Source organism: Centruroides vittatus, unplaced genomic scaffold (assembly GCF_030686945.1).
Source record: "Centruroides vittatus isolate TY-2023 unplaced genomic scaffold, ASM3068694v2 contig_742, whole genome shotgun sequence".
Classification (NCBI taxonomy): domain Eukaryota; kingdom Metazoa; phylum Arthropoda; class Arachnida; order Scorpiones; family Buthidae; genus Centruroides; species Centruroides vittatus.
The window spans coordinates 789,906-817,040 of NW_027122478.1; the positions used below are offsets into that span (position 1 = coordinate 789,906).

The 27,135-nt window shown below is 31.0% G+C and overlaps 3 protein-coding genes across 3 annotated transcripts in view; 2 read left to right on the forward strand and 1 right to left on the reverse strand.

Annotated features, from left to right (window-relative positions):
* Nucleotides 1–429: 429 nt before the first annotated feature.
* On the forward strand, nt 430–2,052 carry LOC136981070 (uncharacterized). Its single transcript, XM_067277344.1, has one exon. The coding sequence runs from the start codon at nt 430–432 to the stop codon at nt 2,050–2,052; it is 1,623 nt and encodes a 540-aa protein (XP_067133445.1).
* Nucleotides 2,053–4,145: 2,093 nt separating this feature from the next.
* Nucleotides 4,146–5,054, forward strand: LOC136981071 (uncharacterized). The gene has a single exon (XM_067277345.1). The coding sequence runs from the start codon at nt 4,146–4,148 to the stop codon at nt 5,052–5,054; it is 909 nt and encodes a 302-aa protein (XP_067133446.1).
* Nucleotides 5,055–8,503: 3,449 nt separating this feature from the next.
* Nucleotides 8,504–27,135, reverse strand: part of LOC136981053 (serine/threonine-protein phosphatase 2B catalytic subunit 2-like) — a 129,702-nt gene continuing 111,070 nt past the window's right edge. Inside the window, exons 11-13 of the mRNA XM_067277329.1 lie at nt 16,378–16,462; nt 12,692–12,789; nt 8,504–10,951 (exon numbers count right to left, since the gene is read on the reverse strand). Of these exons, the coding sequence (XP_067133430.1) occupies nt 10,779–10,951; nt 12,692–12,789; nt 16,378–16,462 (356 nt within the window). The 3' untranslated portion in view covers nt 8,504–10,778. The remainder of the gene's footprint in view (nt 10,952–12,691; nt 12,790–16,377; nt 16,463–27,135) is intronic.

Sequence of the window (27,135 nt, forward strand, 5' to 3'; positions counted from 1 at the left end):
GCACAGGAAAACGCCAAGCTTGTTCCGTATTATGATCGTATAAATGGTAAACATAAAGAGCGATACCACAAAAAGCTCCAATGGATACTGAGATTCCAAACACCAAAATGTAGGGGACACCCTATCTTCCCCTTTGTCTTGTGGGATGATATCCAACTGCCGGAGTTTGTAGTTGAGGTTTTACAGTACGGTCCGAAGTTCGCACCACCACCTCCAACTGAGAGCTTAGGCTTCGTCCCGGATTTAGAATCCCTACTGCAAGGCCTTCCGAATAGGACTAAAGAATACTACAGATGGATGGCAGTAAACAAGATTTTAAGTGCTAAAACCACGCTGGACTCAAAGCGATTACAAACGAAAGTAACACGAGCCAGAAGGTGGATGAAGAACAATGGGATCACACTCGTCAGGGCCGACAAGGCAAAAACTATGGTACTGATGAAACAGCATATTTATAACAAGTTATTAATGGAGTACATCAATCCTACCCAGTGTGAAAAGGTAGATACTAACACAGTAGAAAAGCTACATGCAAGGCTGAAGAGGTTCTCCAACACTAAATTGGCTAAGAGGTTGGCAATTAAGAACATTGTAATGGACTCACCTGACACACCCAGGCTATTCGGTTTCGCCAAAACACATAAACAAGACCAACAGATTTGCCCGGTAGTTGATAAAGTAAGAGCACCAACACATAAATTAGAGGAATTCACGCACCGTCTGATCGCTCCACACTTAGAAGACTACCAGTTCACCGTAACCAATAGTCAATGCCTCATAGAGCTCCTAAAGCAGATTGACACCCCGCCGCAATTTATTACGGTGCTCGACTTTAAGTCATTATATCCGTCGTTCCTTCTACCACCAGCATTTTGTGCCATCCGAGATCTACTATTTAAAATAGTCGCTGATGCTAACCTCTACCAGCAAATATTAGAGATGGCCCACCTGCTATGCTACAACTCATTCTTTCAATTTAGAGGTACGGTCTACAAACAAGGAAGGGGTGTACCAATGGGGAGCCCGGTAGCAGGAGATTTGTGCGAGCTGGTAATATGGCAACTCGAAGAGAAAATCCTTCCTAACCACCTCCACAACATACAGCTCTATAAGAGATACGTGGATGACATACTCATCTTGTGGAAGAGCAAGCCGGACATAGCGGCATTCGTCGACTCATTTAATAACAACAGCTACGGCGTAACTCTGGGCCTGGAACAGGCGAATGACACGCATGTTCATTTTCTTGATGTTAGTATCATGGTTGAAGGAACCTCCATCCTCACAGAAGTGTACAGGAAACCGCTTGCAGACCAATTGTACATCCCCATAGGCTCTTGTGACCCCATACTGTACAAACTAGCAGCATTCAACACCTTAGTCAAACGGGCGTACACCCATTCCTCAACAAGACACGCTCTGCAAAAAGAGATTAACACGTTACGCAGTATTGCTCAAAGCCATGGGTACTACAACCTTATAAGTAAATTAACCAAAAAATGGAGGAATTACCAACTGTCAACGCAAACCAACCAGCATGAGCAAGTAACAACAGAGCATAAAGACAACATTCCGCTCACCTACAATCCGTATTTAAGGAAGCTATATTTGGAGGTTGCCAAGAAGAAACAAGTCAGCATCACCTATAAAAGATGCCCGAATATATATCAGCTGCTACGGAATGCCAAAGATCCCCCCAACCAAGACAAGCTACCTAGAGTGTATGCCATCCCGCTGAAAGACCACAGGTGTGACGAAGACTTATGGTACATCGGCTCCACTAAAAAATCGCTAGTAGCGAGAATTAAAGAGCATAAAGCAGACATCCGTCACCAAAGATGTACAACCGCTTTGGCACGTTACGCCACGGAACCGGATATTCAGCCAAGGTTTGACGAGGCCAGGATCATCCACACCACACCCCTTATACACCATTTGAGATGGATGGAGGCAGTACACATACACAAAACCGCCCGGGATAAAAAATGTATTAACAGCAAAGAGGAGTTATCGTTATCCGTCGCATGGCAAATGCTCATATATGACGGATGACATTACAGGAAAGTTTCCACTTCCGCCCATGCGCAGCGGTGACGACATCCGCACGAGTAACATTTCGAATCTTGCGCACGGCTCTTTCGAAAATCTGTTCCATCGAACGTTTTTTTATAAGTTGTCCGTTTTTTCACCTGATGAAGAACTTTTATGTTCGAAAATGTTTGTGAAAATTGTAATTATATGTGATAACGCACCGTTCTTGGTTTTTTGTGTTAGGTTATTGAATAGGGACTCTGCAGTCAAGTATGTTGACTCAGTAATCAATACCATAAGTATAGCCTGTGACCAGTCAATGCCTCTGTGCAGTTGGGGCACTAGGAAAAGGGGTGTCCCATGGTGGAACAAGGAATTAGCGAATATGAGAAAGATCAACAGGCAGAATAGAAGACTTTTTCAGAGATGCAGAAGCAAAGATTAAGACTCATTAAAGGCAAGGTATTTAGACTTTCAGGCCACCTATAAGAATTCCATGAAAGAGGCAAAATTGCGATCTTGGAGAGACTTTTGCTCGTCGGCCTCTTCTAACCCCTGGGGGTTTGTGTACAGAAGTTGTGCTACAAAACTGAAAACTCTCACCTGCCTTAGTAGTCTGGGTGCTGGAGATGACGATGGGGAGATAGCAGACATGGAGAACACTATTGAACAATCTATGCCCTGAGGACAATTACTCAGAGGATAGTGCAACTCAGCAATATATTAGGAATCAAGCAACTACTTACATCCCAAGCCCTTGTCCACCTCCCTTTACTGCTGTAGAGGTTAATGAAACCATTAAGAGGCTTGCTACTAGAAAAGCTCCGGGACTGGATGGCATAAATGAAGACATCGTTAGGGAATTGTGGAAGTACCGTCCCGGTTTCCTCTTGGCAATATTTAATAATTGTCTCAGGCATTGTATTTTTCCAGAGGCCTGGAAGAAGGCAAGGTTGGTTTTAATTCCCAAGGATAAAAGTGCCAAAATAACATCTCCCAGTGGGTACAGGAATAGCTCCCTCCTGATCATAATGCGTAAGGTTTTGGAGAGGTTGATTTTAAATAGACTAGTCTGCTTTCTGGAGAGAGGTGGACATCTTCATGGGCAGCAGTTTGGTTTCTGCTCGGGTTCTTGTACAACGGATGCTATTGGCTCTGTGGTGAACAAAATCAAAGAATTACACATAACGTTCCCATATGTTTTGGGTCTCAGTTTGGACATAGCCGGAGCATTTAATGCCGCATGGTGGCCGATGATTCTGCATAGGCTCAGGCAATGTGAGTGCCCGGCTTACCTATACAATATGATTAAAAGCTACTTGGATAATCGTTCAGCCATCCTTCAAATTGGCTCTAGGAGCTGGACTAGAAAGATCACTCGAGGGTGCCCACAGGGCTCTGTCTTGGGCCCCATGCTGTGGACCATGCTCTTCAATGGCTTTCTATTGGAGGACTTTGGTGAAGACTGGGTTGATGCTATGGTGTTGATTGCAGCACGCTTGAGGGCAGAGATCGAGTGGAGGGCCAACTGCATCCTGACCAGAATACAAGACTGGGGCAGTAGAAATAAATTGGTGTTCAACCCTAGTAAGACTAAGGGGATTGTCTTCTCCAGACCGAGGGCCCCACATCTGTACCGAAGGGTCCTGACTATACGTATGGGAAATCACAATGTACGGGTGGTTACCACTCTAAAGTACCTGGGGGTCATCCTCCACCACAAACTTAGCTGGATCTCACATATAAAGCAAACCTGTGACAAGACCAATCTGCTCTTCAATGCCATGTCGAAAGTGGCTAAATCAAAATGAGGCTTAAGTCCACGTATCATGAGCATCATTTACGACTCTGTTTTCCTTCCTATGATATGTTATACTGCACCAGTCTGGGCCGAGGGGCTGGGGATGACCCACATTGATAGGAAGCTATTGAGTGCCCAGAGGAGGGCTCTTCTCCACATCTGCAGGGCCTACTCGATCACCTCTACCATTGCCTTGCAGGTGATTACTGGAAAACGACTGATTAACTTAGAGATTGGTACTGGTGTGCAAAAATGGAACATGAGGAAAGGCACCAGCATTGATCTTAACAACAGGGTCTTTGACCACATCGAGATGGCTCACAATGGTACTCCCAGTGTTGACCCCAATGAATGGCCACTTGTACACAGCCTGCCTTGGCCAGATCAGACCCTTAATATTTTTACGGATGGGTCAAAGAATGATGATGATGAAGTAGGGTGCGCATTTGTGGCATTTCAGGGTAACACGGAAGTCTACAACTTCTCTGATGGGCTTGGGAACACCTGCTCAGCTTATCAGGTGGAGCTCTGGGCCATCCTGTCAGCAATCAAATGGTGTAATATCATGTTCAACCTCAACAATATTAATATATTCACAGATTCTTGTTCATCGGTGCAGGCCATCTCAAACTACAACTGGCACCACCCACTAGTTAACAGCATACTACTTGAACTACATAAGAGCAACAACAGATTTGCAGTTGTGTGGATTAGAGGACACTCTGGGGTGGTCGGCAATGAGCGGGCGGATGAGCTCGCTTGTTTGGCTGCTACTTCCTGTGTCGACCCAACCTACAAGGCAACACCACAGAGCTACATGATACAAGGATTTAAAGAGGATGCTAGAGACAAGTGGCAACGCAGCTGGAATACCCAAACTAACAGCCTAACGAGGGATTTTTTTCCTTTGGTCTCTACTTCTGTTAAGAGAGACATTGAGCACTGCCTTACCCAATTCTACACGAAGCATGGCAAGTTTTATCAGTATCTACACAGGTTCAGGTTAACCAATCAGCAAAACACTGATAGTGCTCGTCACTATCTTTTGGAGTGCCCTATGCAGACACGAGTTACTGCTTTGTTGCCCCGTGACTCTGGTTGGCCGCCCAACCTCAGTGTACTGATTCAGGATGGTAATTTGTTCCAAGCTACCAAGGATCTTATCAAAACATACTTTAGGAGAACTACTGTGACTCAGCCTCATCCTGGTTTTGTAGTTTAACTGTATCTTAGCCATTTCATTGTTTTGTGTCTTATGTATTAGTACTGTTATCCTAACTGGCTTTATTGTATTGCCCGTGGCAGTTCTAACAGTTAAAATGCTGTCATGGACATTGTCTACAAGGGTTTTCAACCCAACTCTTTCCTCCACTACTGGCAGGTAGCCTTTAGTGTCTGTACATATTGGTCTTTGCTGCTTGTGTTGATTTGTTAATATGTATATAAGTACATCACATATTTCTTTTTGTAACTCTGTAACATCAAATGTTTATCTTGAATATGTAACCTTTATGTACTATTTCCTTGGCTATGCCTAGCAGTGCCAAGGCATTGATCAATAAAGAGTTTTTAAAAAGTGAAAGAAAAAGTGCCTAAAAGATTTTATTTTCTGTTAGTAAAAGTATTGTTAATTTTATAAGAGTGGGAATCACTACTAGCTCTTAAGTTTTCTCTGGGCCCAGGGAGAAATCCTAAACTCCCCTCTTGATGATGCTGGTTACCACAGTGAATAGTTACTGTATCAGTATATTTACATTTAATTTACATTAACACAGCAGTACTATGCTCTTATAAGTGAAGTATGTCCTGCTTCACTTGTTTTTGCATGTTTCAGAAATGCAAAAACAAGTGATTTTTACATACAAGTTCATGCTCTTATTTCCAGTTTTTCACAGTAGTGATTGTCCTGTAAGTATATGTAATTATTATAACATTTTAAAATATCATTGTTTTCTAAACTAGACAGAAAAGATGTTTAAATATTTATCAAAGAAAATTAATTATAATTACAAATAGGATTCAAAAATTGTCTTATATAATTTTCTTTAATAGTTATAAGTAAAAAAAAAAAAAATCAAATTATCTTTAAGTTTTTATTCAACACAACATTTACAATTTCAATTTTGTTTTACAATAATACAATCAATATACAATACATGAAATTGTTAAGTTGAAGACATTTGGAGAAATTATTTTAAATATTTCATAAGTGCTCATGGACAAGCAAAATGTTAACAAACCTTTTACATTCTGTCAAAAACAGCAAAAACTGCTTAGAATAAAAACTGTAAAAAATAGATCTTCCATTTCAATAGATGATCCATTTTAAATGTTTTGTTTTTATTGGAAAAAATTTAACTTACAATATTTTTTTTAATAGTTTAATGATTTGTTATATGTTTTATATAAAAGTGTGGTATATCCTTTAATTTATTTCATTTATGAGGAGGGAGAACATTGAATTTTTGATACTAAAACATATGAAAGAGCAAAATTGACAAAATATTGCTGAAAACAATTATTTATGCATATATACAAAAGATTTGTTTCAATAAACTATATATGACTTTTAATAATCAATGTATTAAAAAAATTAATATAATGAATATTAAATATATATACAATAAAGATTAGTTATAACAGAAATATTAGTTATAACAGAAATTTTAAAATTCTCTATATATATATATATTATATATATATATATAGAAATTATTTGAAAAATTAAAGTTTTTTTGAAACAATAAGACATTTAGAATAAATAATACGGCAAATTACTTTTATTGTTTATCACCATTACAAAAGTGAGCAATAAACAGGGCAGCTTATCAGACATTTTATCTATTTATTTATTTTTGTTTTGTTTTATAGCACTTTTCTTCAAAAGGCAAGGAATCAGAAAATTTAATTTAAAAACATTAAATTATATAGAGAAAAAAATTAAACACCACAATGCCATAAACATTTGATTCAAAATTTATTTCAAGGTTAATGCAAAAATCATGTAAAACACCTTACTTTTAATTTATCAACAGTCCAGTAATTCAATGGGATTATTCTAGATTATGCTCTAGCGTCTTTTATGTTATGAGAATGAATAATGATCAAGTGCATCTTCAAGAAGAAAAGTAAATAAAAGTATGAATTCATTTCACATATTTCAAATTTGCAGCCACGTAGTATATCAATGTATCTACTGCAAAAATTTTGAAACTAATTGTTAACTATTTACTGTTTTATTACATTATTTTTACTATTAAATTTTTGAAGTATTTTATATGTTTATGAATGTTAGATTTTGTAATTTTAGGTCTAATTATAATTGTCTAAATTACAAATAAATAAATTTCAGTTAAGAATTTGAGATTTAAGTGATTCATTGGCACAATCCTAAACAAATTATTGCTTGCTGCATCATTTATATAACATTCATTCATTTTATTCAATTAAATAATAGAATATAAATTTGCCAAATACTTTAATTTGAGCAAGGTTTATTTTGAATTAGTTTTAATTAAACTCCTCATTATAAAATTTTATGTAAGTATATATAAAAGCAGTTGTAGCTGTTTTTTAAACTCAAATGTTACAAATATTTCTCTTTAAATATAAAATAATCAATCAGAAATGTAAAGCACTATAGCAATATCAAATCATTTTTTTTTTTTTTTGCAAAAATGCATAACTTTCTAAAAATAATGGAAAATTTTGACACATTATGTGCGTACATTATTGTAAATCTATATATTTTCCTTTTTTGCATATTTTTCTCTTATCGCTAAGTGACCTGAATTACATCTGACAGTTGATTTTAAAACTGTCCTCTTTCAACAATATATATATAAGCCATTTAATAATCTTATAATCAGGAGGCATTTTTACACAATTCAAACAAACTAATTTTGTGAAAACTTAATAAAACAATTATCTTCATAAATTAAAGTAATAATTCTTAAAAACAGTCGTCATAAAATAAAATTAATTTAAATTATACTTGATAATAAATTTAATTCAAATACCTAATGGAATGTAATAAATTTTAAAATATTTCAAATAATTATCAATTTAAATTTAAATGTATCTCTGTTGAAGAAATATATATATAATAGCATATATTACACTAATATCGATACAGAAGTAAGGAAGACATTGGGATAAGAAATTAACACACCAGAATTTAAAAAAAAATATTATAATATGAAATTAATGAAAAAAGAAGATAAATAAATAATTTATTTATTTACCTTCCATTTATCTTAAAAATTAGTTACTAAAACTTAAAATTCTTCATTAAAAACAATATAATAAAAAGTATATATATTTAATATTTGATTTATTCTTATATTTTTTTAAGAGTGTCTTTTTTTTGGATCAGCTGTTTTGTTGACATTTTAACATTTGATATAAACTATTTTAACAAGAGTAACATCACATAGCATATAAAACACATAACACAAATTTAACTATAAAAGTAATATTTACATCTCTATAATACAATAACTGTATGGCATATTATATAAGTGTTCATAGTTTTTAATTTCAACATTTTGCTAACAGATAACTTTTTCACTGAAAGAATATTGCACTAATGAAATTAAAATTAGCTAGTTTTATATATATAATAATAATAATAATTCAATAACAACTGATTAACAGATTTAAAAATTATAATGTATTTTAATTAACAAAATTGTAATTCTTAAAAATAAAGAATCTACTTTTAACATTTTCTATCATTTAAATTAACTAGATTAGAATGCAAAACGAAATCAAAAAATAAAAATTAGGAAAATGAAAACAATATAATAGAAATTATTATAATCAATTCTTATCAACATTGCTAAAATTCAATAAACACAAACTTGTAACAATTTCAATTCTGGGACTTGTCTTTATGATTTCTTGGACATTATCATCAAATAAAGTATTTGTAAAAGAAATAACAGAAATAATATATGAAAAAATTAAATATAATGATAATAGTTATGTTCCAGGTAAAATCATTTAAGAAATAAGTTAAATTTAATAATTTCAAAAAATATTCACTGAAATGTATTTTTAAATTAATGGAAATTGAGTTGTTAGTAGAAGATAATCAGAAATTCTGAAAAATTAAAGATCAATATTTGAATCTAGTTGCATAAGGCACTCAAGGTGACAGGTGTCAGAAATTTAAGTAAAAGTTCATAATAAACAAATATGCATGTCCATGAGCACAATTTATTATTATATGGAGATCAATGGAGGCAGTAAACAGCAACATGAAAAGTTTAAATTTGAAAATTGTACATTCTAATGAAAAATCACCAAAGACAAATGGTCAAATCTTTGCCAAATGAAAATTCATCCTGGTGACAATATTTATATGATATGAAGGATTTACTCATTGATATTTATGATGAAGAAAAAGTGTAAGATGAATAAAAATATTTGAGTGCAAACATATAAACTAATGAACACTTTTAATGGTAACATTACATGTGAGACAAAAGGGCAAATATAGTCAATTAAAACTAATTCTAAACAAATTGTGGCCTCTCTAATTTGCACATATTAAAATGAAGTTTGGATGAATATTGGCATCACATGGGAAAAACATTTTTGACGAGACATAGTCAGGAGAACTCAAATGTAAACTCCTGCACAATGGGAAAGATGCAAAATCAATTTAGAAACTTCGCAATATTAATAATATTGCACCAATTTATAACTATGCCATGTGTCTTATGTTCATACAATCACACTTTGCAAAATACTCAAATATATTTACATACACACAAAAATAATATATTAAGGCTCAAATGGAACATTCTGTATAAGATATTGGGGAAATTGCAAAATGTTAATAATGTTCTGCATCAAAAGCTATCTTTACCAATGAAATGCTGAATATGTTTAACAATATGATATTGTTAATCTTTGTACTTCCAGACAGTACAACAATGGAATGAAATATTAACAACTTCAGAAAAAAATGCAATTTCATGCAAAAAATCTTATTATGTAAAAACAATCCATAAGATAAAAATATTAACAGTTGTAAAATCAAATAACAAGATAAACTTTGATATATGATAAAAATTTTAAAAATAAATTTATTTTCAAATCTTATCATCATATCAAAGCTAAAATTGAAATCATATTAACAAAAAGAAAAATAAAAATAATAAAATAAATAGTTTTTCCCTAAAGACAAAAGTCTATTTCTTTACACTAGAATGAACATTATAAAGATTATATTCAATGTAGCTACTGCTGATAATATTGTCTATTTAAACATATTTCAACAGATGCTACATTAATAAAGTAACTACTGGTAAATATTTGCTGCTGACACATCAAGGAAAATGATTTATTTCTGTAAATTGTAGGAATTAATGAGATTAAAAATAAAATTGCAAGCAAATGAACTTTTTGTTTTGTTCTGAAATTATTTACACCAATAATTAAAAACTAAGATAAATTAAAAAAGTTTATTAAACAATAAATGGAATTATAATTTTATCAGAAAAATTTGTATCATTTAATTGAGAAATAAATGCAAAATGTATGCATTTGTTGGAAATTTATAATTAGTAGAGAGATCACATTAAGCATTCTTCATTTGGAATTTGCTTGCACATAAATACATTATTAAATATTACATATATTTTAGTACCAGTTATGATTGTCTTACTACTACTTGTATTATAACACAAATAGCTATATACACATGCAATTTTTTATTTTTGAAGTGCCAGCAGACTAGGAAGGTTTTTGAATTAATTTTATATGAGTACATGAGATGAGGTATGATCCAGGTATATTATTATTTGAATTATGAAGAAAACAAAAGTTATGTCCAATTACTCCAGCAGAAGTTAACAAGACATTCTAATGTGTACTTGCATTAATCCCAATATCTTCCATCTGTGTACAGTCCTGTAAATATTAAATTCAGAGAGCCTCATGAACTCTCTGCTGTAACAGGGTATTGATTTGAACCCTGAGAAGTTCCAGCTTCATCAAGTGGAGGAAGAGGAGCATCTTTCCTTGGTGGCATCCTTTCATTAATTTTATCAAGTCCTTTTGCCTCTTCAAAACTTGATATTCGGTGATTAGGAGAAAATCCTTGTAAAGCTATTTTAAAATAATTTATTATTATTAACAATATAATAAGAATGAAGAATTCTTATAATAAATAATAACAGCATTTTTTAAATGGCTTACTCATAAATTAATTAAAACAATAAATAAATATAATTTTATAATTTTGCTTTAATTAAAGTTACCAAACTTTAATTAAAGCAAAATTAAAGCATAACTATTTAATTTTAATTACTTTAATTAAAGCAAAGCATAACTATTAAAAACATTTTAAACATAATAAATAAAAAAAAATTGTTGTTTCTGCTGGCCTAGCGCCAAGGCCAACAGAAACACACTGCAATTAACTACAAGGACAATAACACATTGTCATCATCAGAGGCTATTGTTTGAAATTTGTTATTTTTATATTCCTGCGAAACCACATGATTACCAACTACAAATCAGATGTATTTTCATAATTTAAAACTGTAAAATTCATCATTTAGTTACTGAATCCATTCTTTTAACCTAACGATGGCTGCTCAAGACAAATGACAATATTGTTTTTCTTTCACTTTTTGTTCTACACACTAGATTTTTGGTTCTAAGAATGTGATTTATACCAGATATTCTAACTATTAGACCACATGGAAAAACAGAATACTTAGTTATTAACTAAAAATTTATGCAATTTTACTTTTTTTGGGAGTGCAATGAGATGGAGTGAAAGTTATAGGAGTAACATTAATCATTTTTAAGTGTCCTTTAATCCAGTTGTAAAAATATAGTAACCTACTGTTATGATATGCACCATCTGTTACTCTTACATCCAATCTTAATTTTTATAATTTTAGAGATTTTAGAGATTTGAGATAAATTCAAGTTTTGAGATAAATTGTGACTCTTTCATGTTTATTAAAATTAAAAGTGCAAATAAAAGATGAGCTGATGTAAATTCTGTCTTGAACAGAATCAAAAGCATTTATGCCATTGATTCTATTCCATTAAGCCATATTTTTTCAAACAAGCAATTCAAAAAGATATTACTTAATAAAATTGAAATAATAAAATTTATATTTTTTAAATATAATTTATTATATAGAAATATAACAAATAAAATATTTTATATCATTGGGCTGCAATTGAAAAAATTGTAGACCTATAAATTTCAGTGGCGTAACTACGGTTCTCCGGGCCCAGTGCGGAACCAAATTTGTGGGCCCCGAAAAAATGTTTTGGGTCTTTTTTCTTGTGATTTTGGGCCCCCATGGGCCTATCGCTTTCCAGGGGCCTGGTGCGGACCACACCTCCCTGGCTATGCCATTGATAAATTCCCACTGTTGTCCATCCATCTGTCTTTCCTTAATCTTGAGAATAAAGTTAGATAGATGAAAGAGGAGATCAAATATGGAAACCTTGGAGGCAGGAGGCCCTGATTAACTACATAAGAACTTCCAATGAAAACCAGAAGTCATGTTATTTCAATTCAAATTTTTCCCCTGTAAGATGTTAGGTAGATGACTGGCACAACTCTATTGTTAAAGGAAAAGTATGATGTACAGGGGCAAGCCACTACTAATTTGAATCAGAGAGCATATCTTATATTAAATACATTAAAAATATGATTAAAAATTGCAGCCCAGCATTGTGACAATGTCACAACAAATAATTGCTTGTATTTAATATAAAAGTTATCTATTCAATTCAAAGAATGAGAATGATACATAATTTGAAAACCCATTGAAAAAGTTAAGAATTTTTATTTTTATGAATGATTCATATTATAAATACCTGATTTTATGGAATCTTTTCCTCCAGACAATGATCCTCTTGGTAATTGACCAGATGGAGTTAACCCTTTCAACTGCAAAACACTCTCACTCTCTTCTCTGTAATTAAATAATTATTTGTAGTTCAAATAAAATTTATTTTCATTATATTGTCAAATAAATTTTTTAATATAAATTAAAATTGATGCATTATTTAAACAAAACATATATTCTTAATTATACTGTATACTAGGGGTGGGCAAGCAAGAGTTTAGTAGGAGCCGCAATGTAGGTTTTGCAAAATGCATGGGAGCCGCAGTTCTGTACTGTCGTGGTGGATAGTATGGTAAAATGCCCGATTTTTTTATATAATATAAATATAATATAAAACAAATATTGAATTTTTTTAATAAACATATTTTCACAAAATTATAAAAATAAAATTGTAAAAATATTAATAAAAAACAGAAATTGATACTTTCAGCAAGAGCCGCATGTAACTCAAAAAGAGCCGCATACGGCTCTTGGAGCCGCATTTGCCCATGCCTGCTGTATACTATGCCATTTCAAAGACTAGTATAACTTATAATTAAAAAAAAATTTGTTTAAATAAGTGTATTTCTTTTGTGAAAGAAACAACACAGATGCAAATATTATAAAATTATGCAATTCTGAGAGCAATTTCTAGAAATTCTTTCATCAACCATTAACTTTTTCCTACTAAATACCTAAATAAGATTATTACATATTGAATATTTTTGGAATAATTAAACTCCATCAGAATCTCATAACTCGAGTTTATATCTAATCATTTAAATGCTAAATTAGACCACTGTTATTCATATTAATATTTAGAATGTGATCATTAAGTGATAAGAATCTAATAATGGAGTCTTAGCATTCCAAAAAATATAGTAAAGTTCATCTTAACTTTGGACCACTGAGAAAGCTATGGACCACTGAACACTAATAAGTAATTCATGACAATGTAATCTGAAGGTAAGCATAACATGTTATACTCTTATTATTATAATAATATAATATATTTTAATAATTTTGTAAATGTGTTAAAAGGTTACTAAGCTTCTGCAACTGTCCAAAATTATGATGATGAACTGAATTATAGTAATAAATCATAATAACTGATAAGAGAATTTTAAAAATAAAAATACAGGTTAATTTCAAAAAGAAGCTAAGTCACTTAACACTTTTTTTCAAGCTTTTAGTCCATATGTTTTTCTTCTTTGAAAATTACTTAGTCCCAAACTTTTACATCTTTAGGTACCTTTTCCATGAAAGTATATTCTCTGTTTTTACTTAAGCACATTTTTCAATAAGTTAGTCATATTCCTTTTTTCATTTGCACAAAGTGCAAATTCAAACTTAATTACCAACAAATATATGATTTGCAAAATTTCTGAATTTTTTGCTTTAATCAGTTAAACTGACTTTAAAAGCTAATGATTCTAGCACAGAAATTTGTGCTCTTTTAACTAAACTATATAGTAGCTTATGGCAATTTATAGTTACTCAACACAAGCTAATCACAATATGCATTTTTCCAAACATGACTATTTTAGTCTTGCAACTAAAGAAACCAAGATCAACATTTCCAAAAACAAAAAAGTGCCTTCTGAGAAAAATTGTAGTATCATTCTTACATAGTTTCATCATTATTGCACCAATGGTTTTACTCTATCCTAGAGTCTAAGGTAAATGTTTAAAAAATATTCTGACTTTTTGACCAAATAAATGCTTATAACTTTGTAACCACTAAACCACAGAGCTTCAAAGCTACATTGTGAAGAGCTTTACCAGGCATTTAGAAAAACATATCTGGTTATCGATGAGCTGATAAGCTATTGGGCTTTAGTTTGTTAACCTATCAAACTAAAGCCCAATATATACTGAAATGCTGTATAATGTGACATTTTTGGATCCAGCTCAATAGTCATTAAAAATATGACATTCAAACCATCAAAATCTGGAGATAATCTGTCAAAATGTGGTTTTTATTGGCAAGCTCAATATATATTCAACTTCATGTGAGAATCTCAGCAGCATACATTTTTGCTTCTTATCTCCTATGTTGAAACTACAACCAGTTGATGATGATGTAATCAGATCTTTGAAAGCACACTACAGGAATATGCATTGCAAACTAACTTCAGTGAAAATTTCCAATTGTTGGAATCATATTGGTCTCACACATCCCAATGCCACTGATCACAGTCCTCTTACAATCTTACCAGAAATCCAGATGCCTTCTGATTCTCTGACTGTTGTTTGTCCTTTAGTTCAAGCAGATGATGATGTATTAGTTGCAAGGTGACTCTCAATGACACGTTGAATTTATGCAGGAAAAAACTGAGGATAAGCCTAAACAAGATGATGATAAGAACTTGTTCCTGCAATTCCTTCCATTGGAAGTGCTGGAGTATCTGAGTAAAATTTGAAGATTTTGGGAAGCAGAAAAGATGGAAACACTTCAGCATGTCATAGCCATTGCTCACATGCAAGAGAATTACAAGACACAAAAAAGATGGCAAACAAAAATTAAGGAATTTTTAAATCAAGTCCATTAAAAAGTCTTCATGTAAATCCAATATCTTTGCTAAATGCATTCATGATAATTAAAATGATATCCAAAATGATTCAAAGTTAATGTTATATCCAATGTATGGTACACATTAATAAGATTTACTTTGATAAGAATTAGTTACAAAATAAAAATATTTTTGTTGATACCTCTCTAATTGACACCCCTGTATCTGACCAAAATTCAGAGTGAATGAAGATGGGCTGATTAGGAACAGTTGAATATATTAACATTTTCCCCTTTACTTCATAGATTAGATGCAATTTGCTGCCTTTTTTTTACTAAATTATAAAAATGAATGTTGTCATATTTGTACAGAAGATAAGTGATTCATCTATTGGTTAAATGCAAACAATTCTCTAATTTGAGATTAAGAATTTTTGGTTTTAGAATTTTTACCAATTGGTTATTTAATGCTAAATATAACTTGGTTATTTCTTAAAATTACAGGTAATGTATCATTTAATTGCAAAATTTCTGTTTCATAAATGATACACATAAAACTTTCTTCCTTTATTGCATGGAGCTTGTTCAATTGATACCTAAATGAATGATAATTGCTGTCATGTTAGGAATTCTGTCTGATATGCAGACAAAACTTCCTTTCTTCTTAGCTAATATACTGTAATTATATTGTTTTATAATTACTATTTATATTATTCTTGATACATTTCAATTTGTAATTATGTTTTACAAAAAAATATATTTCTTGAGACTGTATATACAGGATGAGTCAATTTCATTCGGTCCCTCCACATGCTGAATGAAATTGACTCATCCTGTATGTATAGTCGCAAGAAATATATTTTTTTGTAGAAGTAAATTCATCCCAACAATTTTTTAAAATTGTAATTATGTTTGTTTTTGGTCCTGAATGGTTTCTCCTAATAGAATAAGTGAAATTTGAGATGCTAATAAAATAAATACGTAAATATGAAAAAAACATGAATAATAATAATAATAATATAATATAATACAGTACAGAATTGTATTGATAAAACCTATCAAAGCTTAATGACGTAATTTGTATTTGATTATACTATTTATTATCAAAATAATATATATTAATATAGAATTAACACATTTTTCATTTTGAAAATTATTCTTACCTAAGAGTTGTAAAGACTCTGGCCATTTTTCCAATAGCTCTGATTTTATTCCTTATTACCTCTTTTCTTGCTCCTGCTGTTCCATCTAAATTGAATACATAATAATAAGAAATTACTGTATTACAATTAATAGTAACTTATAGTTAATTTAAACATGCTTTCATGCAGTATCACTAAAAAACACAATGAAGTTCACAATCACTATACAATTACATGTAAAGCAACAAGATATATGATCATTTATTTTAACTGTTGATGTAATCTTCTTTTTTTATATTTTGTAAAAATAATTTAAAATACAGTGTCTCTTCATTAAAATACAGTGATTCACTTTTGATTTGTTACTAATAATGACAAAATTTAACAATGTAATGATTTGTTTTTCATCAATAATGCTAGTTTGTAGTTAAAACTGAAAAGAGATTACGAAGGTCTAAACAAACTATATTAAATGAAAAGTTAAAAATAAAACACAAGTTTTATTTCATTTATAATTATATCTTGCATATGAGAAAAACCATTCAGCTTTCTTTCTAGTATCTGTGTATTATATAATTATATTTTAAAAATGAATCAACAAAAAATATACAATATATATAAATTAAAGTATATTATATTATTATTAAATTATAATATACTAAGTGTGTAAATGTAAAGTTTACTAATGAGAAGTAAAATGTAGAAGTTTAGCAATGTCACAAATTAGACATGGTAACTCCATAATCCATTGTTGCTTTACTGACTTTTCCACATCTACTCCAGAGTGCAGTGTTACATCATTATTATTTAAATTACCATAATTTCATACAACCTGCCTTACTGTATACTCAAAACTCTAAAGTGGCTTTTGAAAACAAGATAATTACTAGTATGCAGTTTAGAAGTCGCTGTCTCAAGCATTAAAATATCACTTTTTCTGTTTCATTTTTGTTAACATAAATTAAAATACAGGTATACCTCGTCTTAAGTCGGTAATTGGTTCCAGGAGAGGCGACGTAAGTCGAAAAACAATGTAAGTCGAATTTACTTGTGTAGTTACGACGTAAGTCGAAACTACAACTTACGTCGTAACTAAACGCCAATAATGGAGGAAACGCCAACAACGAGCACTTAAAGACCGCTAAATAAGACAACAACACAGAAACACATATGTTTTCATGTTTTGTTCTCTAGGATTTATGATGATTATATTAACATTTACTGTAAATGTACATATTTTAATATGATTTTATGTGCTTTCAATGCTTTTCTAGTGATATTATGACTTCAATGTTTGTGGTGGACGGATTTAAAGTCGAATAAACTGACAAACTTGATTTTTATTTTTCCATATACTTTTTTGACAAATGACGTATAATCGGGAACAACATAATTTGAGGTATACCTGTAATTATTATAGAATATTTGGGCTTGGTTGTTTATGCCATTATGTATATTTGCAACAAATCGTCGCAAATATACATAATGGTAGGAAAAAGTTGTTCTGCTTGAAAATGCGGCAAATTCAGATGGAAATGGGTCCAAGGTATGGCAATGATGTTTGGACCATGGAAGAATCCCTCTTGTTGCATAGCGTACTACTTGGGAACAGAGATTTTTTTTATCATGTTAAGCACATATGTAAACTTGGCACGTGGAAAACCTGCTGTGCGTACCGCCAAACTGATGTTTAATTCAATGTCCACCAGCGCTTGCAAAGAGGATAGCAAGAAGGTACCATTATCCCACCTCCAAACCTATGCAAACTCATTTGCAATGACAGAGACAAGTTTTCCATTCTCAAAAAGTCAGGTGTTTATGCTGTTCCAATTAAGAATTTTACCACGGGAGAAAACCCACAATATATCAAAGCCACTATTAGAATGCTTGCCAGCTGGTTTATGGAGCACCAAGAAGATGTTATGAGGGGAAGACATACTATAGAGCTATCAAGAAAGGTGCTAGAACAGGGTTACAACCCCCTATGGTCCCAGTCAATTATGCTAAAGAAATGTAATAATCGAAAAATCGTTTTTATATGGGAGTCTCTGCTAACTACCACCTTGGAGGCATGCAACTCTCCCACACTCGACCTACCCAGTGTATGGGTCACGCTGTAAAGTGGTTAAACAATGATAAACATCTCACAGCATACATGTAGCGTGAGCTTGGATTCATGCATGCCCATCACGGAGCTTGCAGTTCGTTCAAGTTCGAACATTTTTGAAGGTTTGATGCGTGTTCCTAACAGTTTGGAAAGAAGTTTTAATTCAAATTATTAAGCGTTCTGTTCTTTGTTGGATTATTTTCTGTTCAATTTTTTTACTAAGTTTCGTTTTTGCCTGATGACAATGTCTATAAGTGCGTCGAAAGTGTTTGCGGAAAAAGGACATACTAAGTATAACACTGATCTCAGTGCTTTTCAATTTAGAATACAATATTTGGCGTGGGAAACAGCCTATTGATCTTCAACAGTGATAACTTGGATTTATTGTAAGACCACTAATCAAGCCTTTCTTATACCTTCTAACTCAACAGACTCCATGCTCTATAAAATTGCAGCCTTCCATGCATTTGTTAAATCCATGAACACCCATTGTACCCACTTATCAGACACAATACAAGAACTAAATCACATGGAACGTACTGCAGTTACTCATGGATACAATTACAATGCATCATTAACCAACACAGTTTGCATTTTTCATGAACTATAGAGGGTGCTGCATTTTCACAAAATGGCTACTTTATCTGGGTCGCTTGTAACTAGTAATGTAAAATTAATCATATATTACTGTCCGATATAATGATATATGCTGCTTGTGGCTGTTTATTGAGAAATTTTATAGAAGGATAACAATTATTGCTAGCAGGACACGTCATTATGTGGTATCAAAACAATGAGTGAGATTGTTCTATACAGATTTGTGCCCTTTGTGTTAAAAAACATCAGCTTTGACATTTTCCTATCAGGGCCTTGATTTTCAAGGGGCGTCAAACATTTGTAAAACAGAAAATTGGTCAAATTTTGTAATAAACAACATTTTTTTACAAACCAACAAAATATACTTTACTTTTTATTTTGTGTAGTAGTTCATTAATTTTTTTTCTAAGAATTAACATGAAATCTTTTTAAAAAAAATTGATAAAACCAATTTAAAAAAAGATTTTTAATGGAATGGGTATAAAAATTTAATTAAATTCAGTTATAAAACAAAGCTAGTGAAACCTCATCTTTTTCTTCCAATATCCATATTAAATCAAACACATAATCTGATTTAATTCTTTTCTTTTTATAATTGACTTCTAAAATTGTGAAGGGTTGGTAAGAGGCTTTTTACAGAGTTTAGCTTTGGGCTTCAAAATGCTTAAATCTGACCATGTCCCACACAAAATTACTGGCATTTTAAACTTTAAAAAAATATCAGGCATGTTCAGAAAGTAAGTGTACTGTGACCATAACGGGCTGTGGTTTTTTGTTTTTTGAGGGTTGGCAACACTAAGTGGTAGAGAGTGATTTCCTGACGGAGCAAGCATCACAGGAACATGGTAGTACGTAAATTCATGTTGTAGTGTCCAGTTGCATGAAAGATGTTGGTAAGAAATCCCGCCAAGTGCGAGCCACATGCTGTGATCCGCTTCCTACTCGCGGCAGGAATAACACCTACCAAAACTTTTTCACAAATCAAAATGGTTTACGGCAAAGGTGTTTTGAACAGAACGAGTGTGTTTAAGTGGTGTAGGAAGTTTAGTGGAGACAGAACAAATGTTCATGACGAACAGAGGAGTGGAAGACCTTCCATTTTGACTGATGAGTTGGCGCAAAAAATCGAGGAAACTGTTCGTGAAGACTGCCGATTGACAGTGGTATCATTAGATATATATGATAGCAAATCACTACATTAAGCCTTGCTTTAACTCTGCCATTTGCATTAGTGATGCACTTTTCACATATCAGTTGTTGGAAACAGCAAAATAGCATTCACTTATAATGAATTTATTTATTATATTATCCTCTGTGTTATGCAACTTCACGAAATGTCAGTTTTGATTGGAAATATTTATGGATACCTGCTATAGTTACACTAAGTGATGCACAGCAATTGTTACGAGCACTGGGTCATTTGGTTACCATTGTGTGATAAAACTTTGGAATTTCATACATGTCAAATAAATCACTTCTAGTTTTAGATTTTTCAGGCTTAAAAATGTTGATTTATTTGTCAGCATATATGGCATATCATATTAATTAGAATTCTTAATCACCAGATTTCTATTATGTTCAGACATATTTGTGTATACATATATATATATATATATATATTTATTTATTTATTTATTTCAAAATCTTCTAATATACAAACTAGCAATCAGCTGTTAAACATTTTTTTCAATCACATACTTTATTTCTTTGTAGCTTAAACAGAGTGAATCACTGTATTACAAATATCCTGTAATATTAATTACAATTTTTTATAGAAAAGACCATATTAAATTCAGTTTTAAATTATAGTTTTATAATTAACAATTAATTTATTTAAAATAATATTTTTATATAGCATGTAAAAAAATTTGAATTATGTTAAATAATACAGTCAGTGAAATTTCATTAATTTGTTATTTTAATTCAATCAGCATTTTATAAAATGACATATTTAATGCAAAATTTTATTATAATTATAGTAACTGTATGGATTTAAAAAGTAAAAAATATAAACAGAATTATATGCATTTTGCAAAGCAAGTTAAAGGTTAAAGATAAATGCTAAACATCAACTTGCATAACAAGACTGACATCTATCTATTATTCTAAGATCTTTGATAATAAAATTAATAAAAAATGATCAAGTTAAGCATCAAAATGCTATTGTACAAAACAATGTTTTAAACTGGACCCAAAGTTCGGAAACATTAATAACAACATTTAATAATCCACTTTTGAGCACACTTCTTTGTCTGGTGGGACTTCAAGCTAGACATTAAATTGTCCTTTTTCTTGAGATATGCCTAAAAATAATTACACAGTATCTCAAAGAATAAGAATATTATTTTTATGAAATGAACAAAATACTGTGCTGTTGGCCGTATTGTTGTATGTTATTTTTATTAGTTGTTAAGTTAGTTGTAATATTTTCTTATTTTCTTTTGTTCTCTGCTCTTTGTTTCATTGTTTATCACTTTCCAGGAACTTCTTCATTCTGCAACTGGTGGTGACCTAGTTACAGGACAATAGAAAGGGGTAGCCTGGAGAACTAAAGGAGAGATACAAACTCATTCTTTGGTTTGAGCGTTGAAGAGAAAAAGATGTGTGAAGACAAGGGAGAACAAGAGAGACGATAAGCCTAAGTTAGAATCTGAGAGGATCCTGGAATACCTTGATAGGGAAAACATTTTGTGAACTTGAAAGAAATTGGCAATCTTCAGTTTATACCATTTGGATGGATAATCAATCAGAAATCACCACAAGGTTGTCAGAAATTTTGGGTACCCATCTCTCTCTATCACCATATATCCATCTGCTCTACTGTCTATCCTTTCTTCCCCTCCTGTTTTTTTATTTGTAAGTAGTTTTAAGTATTTAGTTATAAGCCTTTCCTTTGTATTGTGCAAAATATTTTGTTTGATCATTTGTCGCAAGATTCTAATTAACGGTTCTGCCTGAGGATTTTGCAGAAATTATATGTAAAAAGGAAACTAAGGAATGGTGTCGGAATCTTAAAGAATCCTGTTAAAAATAAATAAAAGAAACATTTGTGTACGTTGTATTCTTATCCTTTTGCTAGGTTACTTTCACGATGTGCATTTACTACAACAACACTACAATTGAATATGAGTTTTTCTATCCTATATTATTTGCATATAATTTTCATTATGCTATTATAATAGTCTACAAATAAAGTATAAAATGCTAATTAAATTAAAATCTCAGGAAAAACTGGGGCTGGTTGTAACAGTTAACAGTAGCAATATATCTTACTCTAGTCAGTTGGCAACACTGTAACTTTACATGCTCTTATCTCTATGACACATAGTATATGCATCTCTTAATTTTATCATAAATGAATGTGTTGTGGTTAATGTGAAATTATGAATTTTAAAATTTGATGAAGGTAAGCATGTAAGCATTTTTAAAAAATCATTTTTTCTGTTTTTTTACTTTTGAGTCTACTCTCTGTAAGTGTGACAATTTAAAAGGGTGATTATTGAAGATTATTGAGAGATTAGATTAGATTTACAGCAACTGAATTCTTACCATGTGGTGAAAAAGTAGCTAGGGATAGTATGGTGCAGTCTATAACACTAAATGAGGATAGGGAGTAAATCATTAAATGTAGATAGTGTAGAAACAATTATTTTGATCAAATTAAAAATTGGTTGATAAAAAATATAAGAAGAGGTGATTTGAATATTACTAAGCTATTTGACATCATATTTGATATTTTCAATGATCTGACTACTATTAAATTAGGTATTATAACAGAAATTTAAAATAAAACAAAATTCTCAAATTAATAATGATCTAGATCAGTGTTTCTCAACAGGGGGGATATCTCCCCATGTGGGCAATGTTCCATGTTGGAGGGCAATTAATAACAATTTATATTGTTTTTGGGGGCAAAAAACAATTTTTTGGACAATATAGTAAAACATTATATTAAGAATAATTAGATATTTTATTCGTATTGTACAATAATTAAACAAATAACATGTATACTAGTCACTGGTCTATTTAATGCAATAGAATTTGAGGGCCAAGGCTAACACCCAACAAAATTTTTTTGAAGTGAAGGAAGCAATTAGTGTTACCACCTGTCTGGTTTTCACACGGACAGTCCGGGAATTGACTCACTGTCCAGGTGAACTATTAATTTTGTCCGGAAATTTCGTAGAAATTGTGAAATTACGATAAAACAAAGTTCTTGCAAATATTTTTATAAATTTACACCATTTGAACAGCGAAAGACTTCACACTCACTGAAACTCATCTGCCATTCCGTCATGTTACTCTGTTTACGTGGATGCGTGATCACAACTTGCCTCTCGACCTTTTTTTTTCTTTTTTTTTTCTTGCTTGTATGTCCGTACACGTCTTCTGCAAAGCTAAATTATCTGTTCTTTCTTTCTTAATTTAGGTTACATACGTTACTCCTATGCAAAGTCCCTAGTCTTTAACTGTAACTAATTTAGAACCGGCATGCACGTTATTCTTTGTATTGTAAAATGACATTGTGCATGTGTTAGGAACTTCTGTTTGAACAAACCTGACCTGCCATCCAGGTCAGCAATTTTGTAAAGATGGCAACACTAGGGGCAATACCATGTAACGGTTTTATTGAAGGGGGTAATGATTCATTAGAGGTTGAGAAACACTGATCTAGATCCTTGCCCAATGTAGCCTATTAGACTATGTAATATAAACATGTTATTTTTTCCTTTGGATGGTTAGTTAGGACATACGTAAGACAGGGCAAGGAAGCATTGCTTGCTCCTCAATGTAATGCAACTTGTTGTGTTCAGCAGCTACCAAAATTTGGTCCATGAAGCACTGCAACAAAAGATAGGAATAGTAAAAAGCATGCAGCTGTTTTAACAGATACATTCAAGAAAGAAGCATTACAAGCAGAGTAAAATGCTATAGATATAAAAAGGCAAAGGAAAGGAATGAATTAAGACAAAGAAGGGAGAGGGGGTAAAAACACTGTGGTCAGAGGAAAACATAAGTGGACCAGGAAATGACAGAGGAAAAAGAAATCTAGCATTTAATGCTGATGAAAATGATGTGATGTTCTTGGGTTTGTTAAAGAACATTTGAAGACAGTTGGACAAGTGGTACAAGGAGTGAATCCACAAGTACACTTTTAGACACAAATCTATGATTTTTGTGTATTCTTAATTTGAAATTAAACATTCTTTCAATTATCTAATGTTTACACTGTAGCAAATTTCATAACAACCTGGCTGACTATGGAAGTAGATTGTAATATATGTAATATTTAATTTGAGTTTATGAAAATATTTGTGAAACAGTAATTGGACTTAATACTTTTCTAGAAAAACAAAACTTATACAAACATATTGGTAGCTAGGGTTTCTTAAAAACTGATATTCATTTCTCTATGGTAAAAAGTTGAAAATTGTTACAACCAACTCTGGTCTTCCCTATTATATAATCAATAAAACAAAATTTATTTGCTGGGTTAAAAGTTTGATAAATATTTATTGCTCTTTTCACAATGTATCAAAATTTAGTTAATGTTTTGTCATAGCATCACTTACATGTATAATATGCACATTTCTATATTAATTAATATATTTATAATAATAATAATAATAATAATAATAGTTTAAATAAAATATTTAGAATAGATTTTAAAAAAAATTATATTTACAATATATTTAAATTTTGTTACATTTTAGAAATCAAAATAAATTATAAGATTTTCAAAATTCTACTATCCATAAGTACTTAGAATTTAATTTGAATGCCAATTTCTTTTGGAATTTGTAAGAAAACCATAAAAAATAACTAATAGTGTGTATTCTTATGGTTTTATTTATACCATAAGAATTAGAATAATTAATTTTAACTGTTTTAACCACAATTAAGTAAATTTAGTTACCATCTCATTTAATTCTGCATAATTATTTTTATCATCATAATTCTTCAGTTTCTTCGCTTTTGACAAATTAAAAGTGTTGACATTTTATAACAATTAAAGGAGGAAAGTTGAAAATAATACATACACATACATTTTTTATTATTCATATAAGATTACAAGTTACAACTAAGTTAGTGCTTAAATAATCCATCTATATCCTATGTATTAATAATGCAAAGATAATCAGTAAACTTATGAGTTAATATGAAATTCTTTAAATCTTTGTGAAAATGATTTAAATGAGATATTTTTTTAGGGTTTTATCTATCTATCTATTCATCTATCCACCCATCCATCCATCAAAACATAAAAGTTACAGAAAAATATACTTTTTGTTTAAATTGAAATATCTTTTAATGAAATATAAAACATCTAAAATGTAACAAAATTTTTACAATATTTCAAGCATATCATCATTTTTAACATCTGTAAATAAATTTCATACCATTATTATTGATAACTGAACATAGAAAATTTTATTTCTTTTGAACATATTCACATTTTTAATTGAGTATTATCAATTACATTAACTTCTAAATTAAATAAATAAATAAATATATATATATTTATATATTTAATTTATAACTTTTTATTTTCTTTATATATACTATATATATTATATATATATAAGAAAATAAAAAGTTTAAATAATAAAATTATAAATTAAATATTTAATTCTAATAGACATTTCAAACAACGCACAAAATACTACTTATATCTAAGTTATTAGAGTCAAAGAAGAAATAATCAATAGTTCCACAGTATTCTTGACTTCAATGAAAGAATGTCTTGTGTGTTATTTGAAAGTTGGAGTATTAATGAAGGTTATAAATATCATTAAGAATGAAGCTAATATTCAATCATAATATACTAATATTTTAACCTGTGATCACATGCATGTGGCAGCAATTTTCTGCTGATTTTTTCACCAATTATTGCAATAATTGCATTTCTTGAATTTTGATATCATCATGACTACCTCTGTTAACACATATAATTGCCATTTCTTGAATTTAGTGATTCTGAATAATCCTGTAGCATGTCTTTTCTGCTCATTTCATCATCATATGTTGTTTAGTTTACAAAATAATGTCTTTGATCTTGAAATTTTGCAATAGCATAAGCTAATGTGAAACAAGTTCAGAAGTAAATAAATGACAAGACGTGTTTCTCAGAAGAACCAGATGATTTTATGTATTTTCAAGCATAAGATAAAGCAGCAAAAACATTTAAATTATTGAAGGTAATAGGCTATCTTTTCAAAGACAAGCAGTCAAGGTCGTAGCAACTTGCAGATTGCCATGTCATTAAATCATATATAGCTCACAAATATCCATATCATCATGACTACCTCTTGTAGTAATCACATAAGTCCTCCATGATGTCATTTTTGATGATGTCAAAAATGATGTCAGAGTGAAAAATTGCTGCCTTATGTATGAGATTGTATAATCATAAAAAAACTGTACATGATCATGTTTAAGGCAGTAATTTTCTGCAGCAGTTTTTTAAGGGCCTGTGATAAACAAAAAAATTTGTTTTTAACCAAAATTTTTACACAATTAGATGAATAGCACATAGCATAGGATATCATGGAAGTATAGCTAAGTCAGTCAATTTGGTTAAAAATATCAACAAAAAACTAGTAGGTGCAGAAAATTGCTATTATTACACGTGAGCATGGGTTAATATTCATGATTGTTATTTAAATAGTCATTATCTCATTCAATAAAAGTTTAGAAAATTTCTTTTTTAACCTGAAATTTAATAAATCCTATAAAAAAAAGCTATCAATGTTCAATGCCTGCTCTGCTAGTTTTTTATGTTATTCTTTATTCAAAAATAAAAATTCCCAAATGGAAGAACCTAAATCATAATGAGAAAATCTTTTAGATCTACATACTGTTAACAAATATTTCAAAACTGGAAACAGAATTAATAAACAAAACCACGATAAAATTCCAGGAAGTTCAATTTAATATAACTAATGTTTACAACCATATTTTAATGGTGATCTTCAGATAGAGCTTTAGAATGACTAAATATTTCAACCATATTTTAATGGTCATCAACGTTAATTCTACTGAATTGAATTTTCCTGAAATCTCATTGTAGTTCT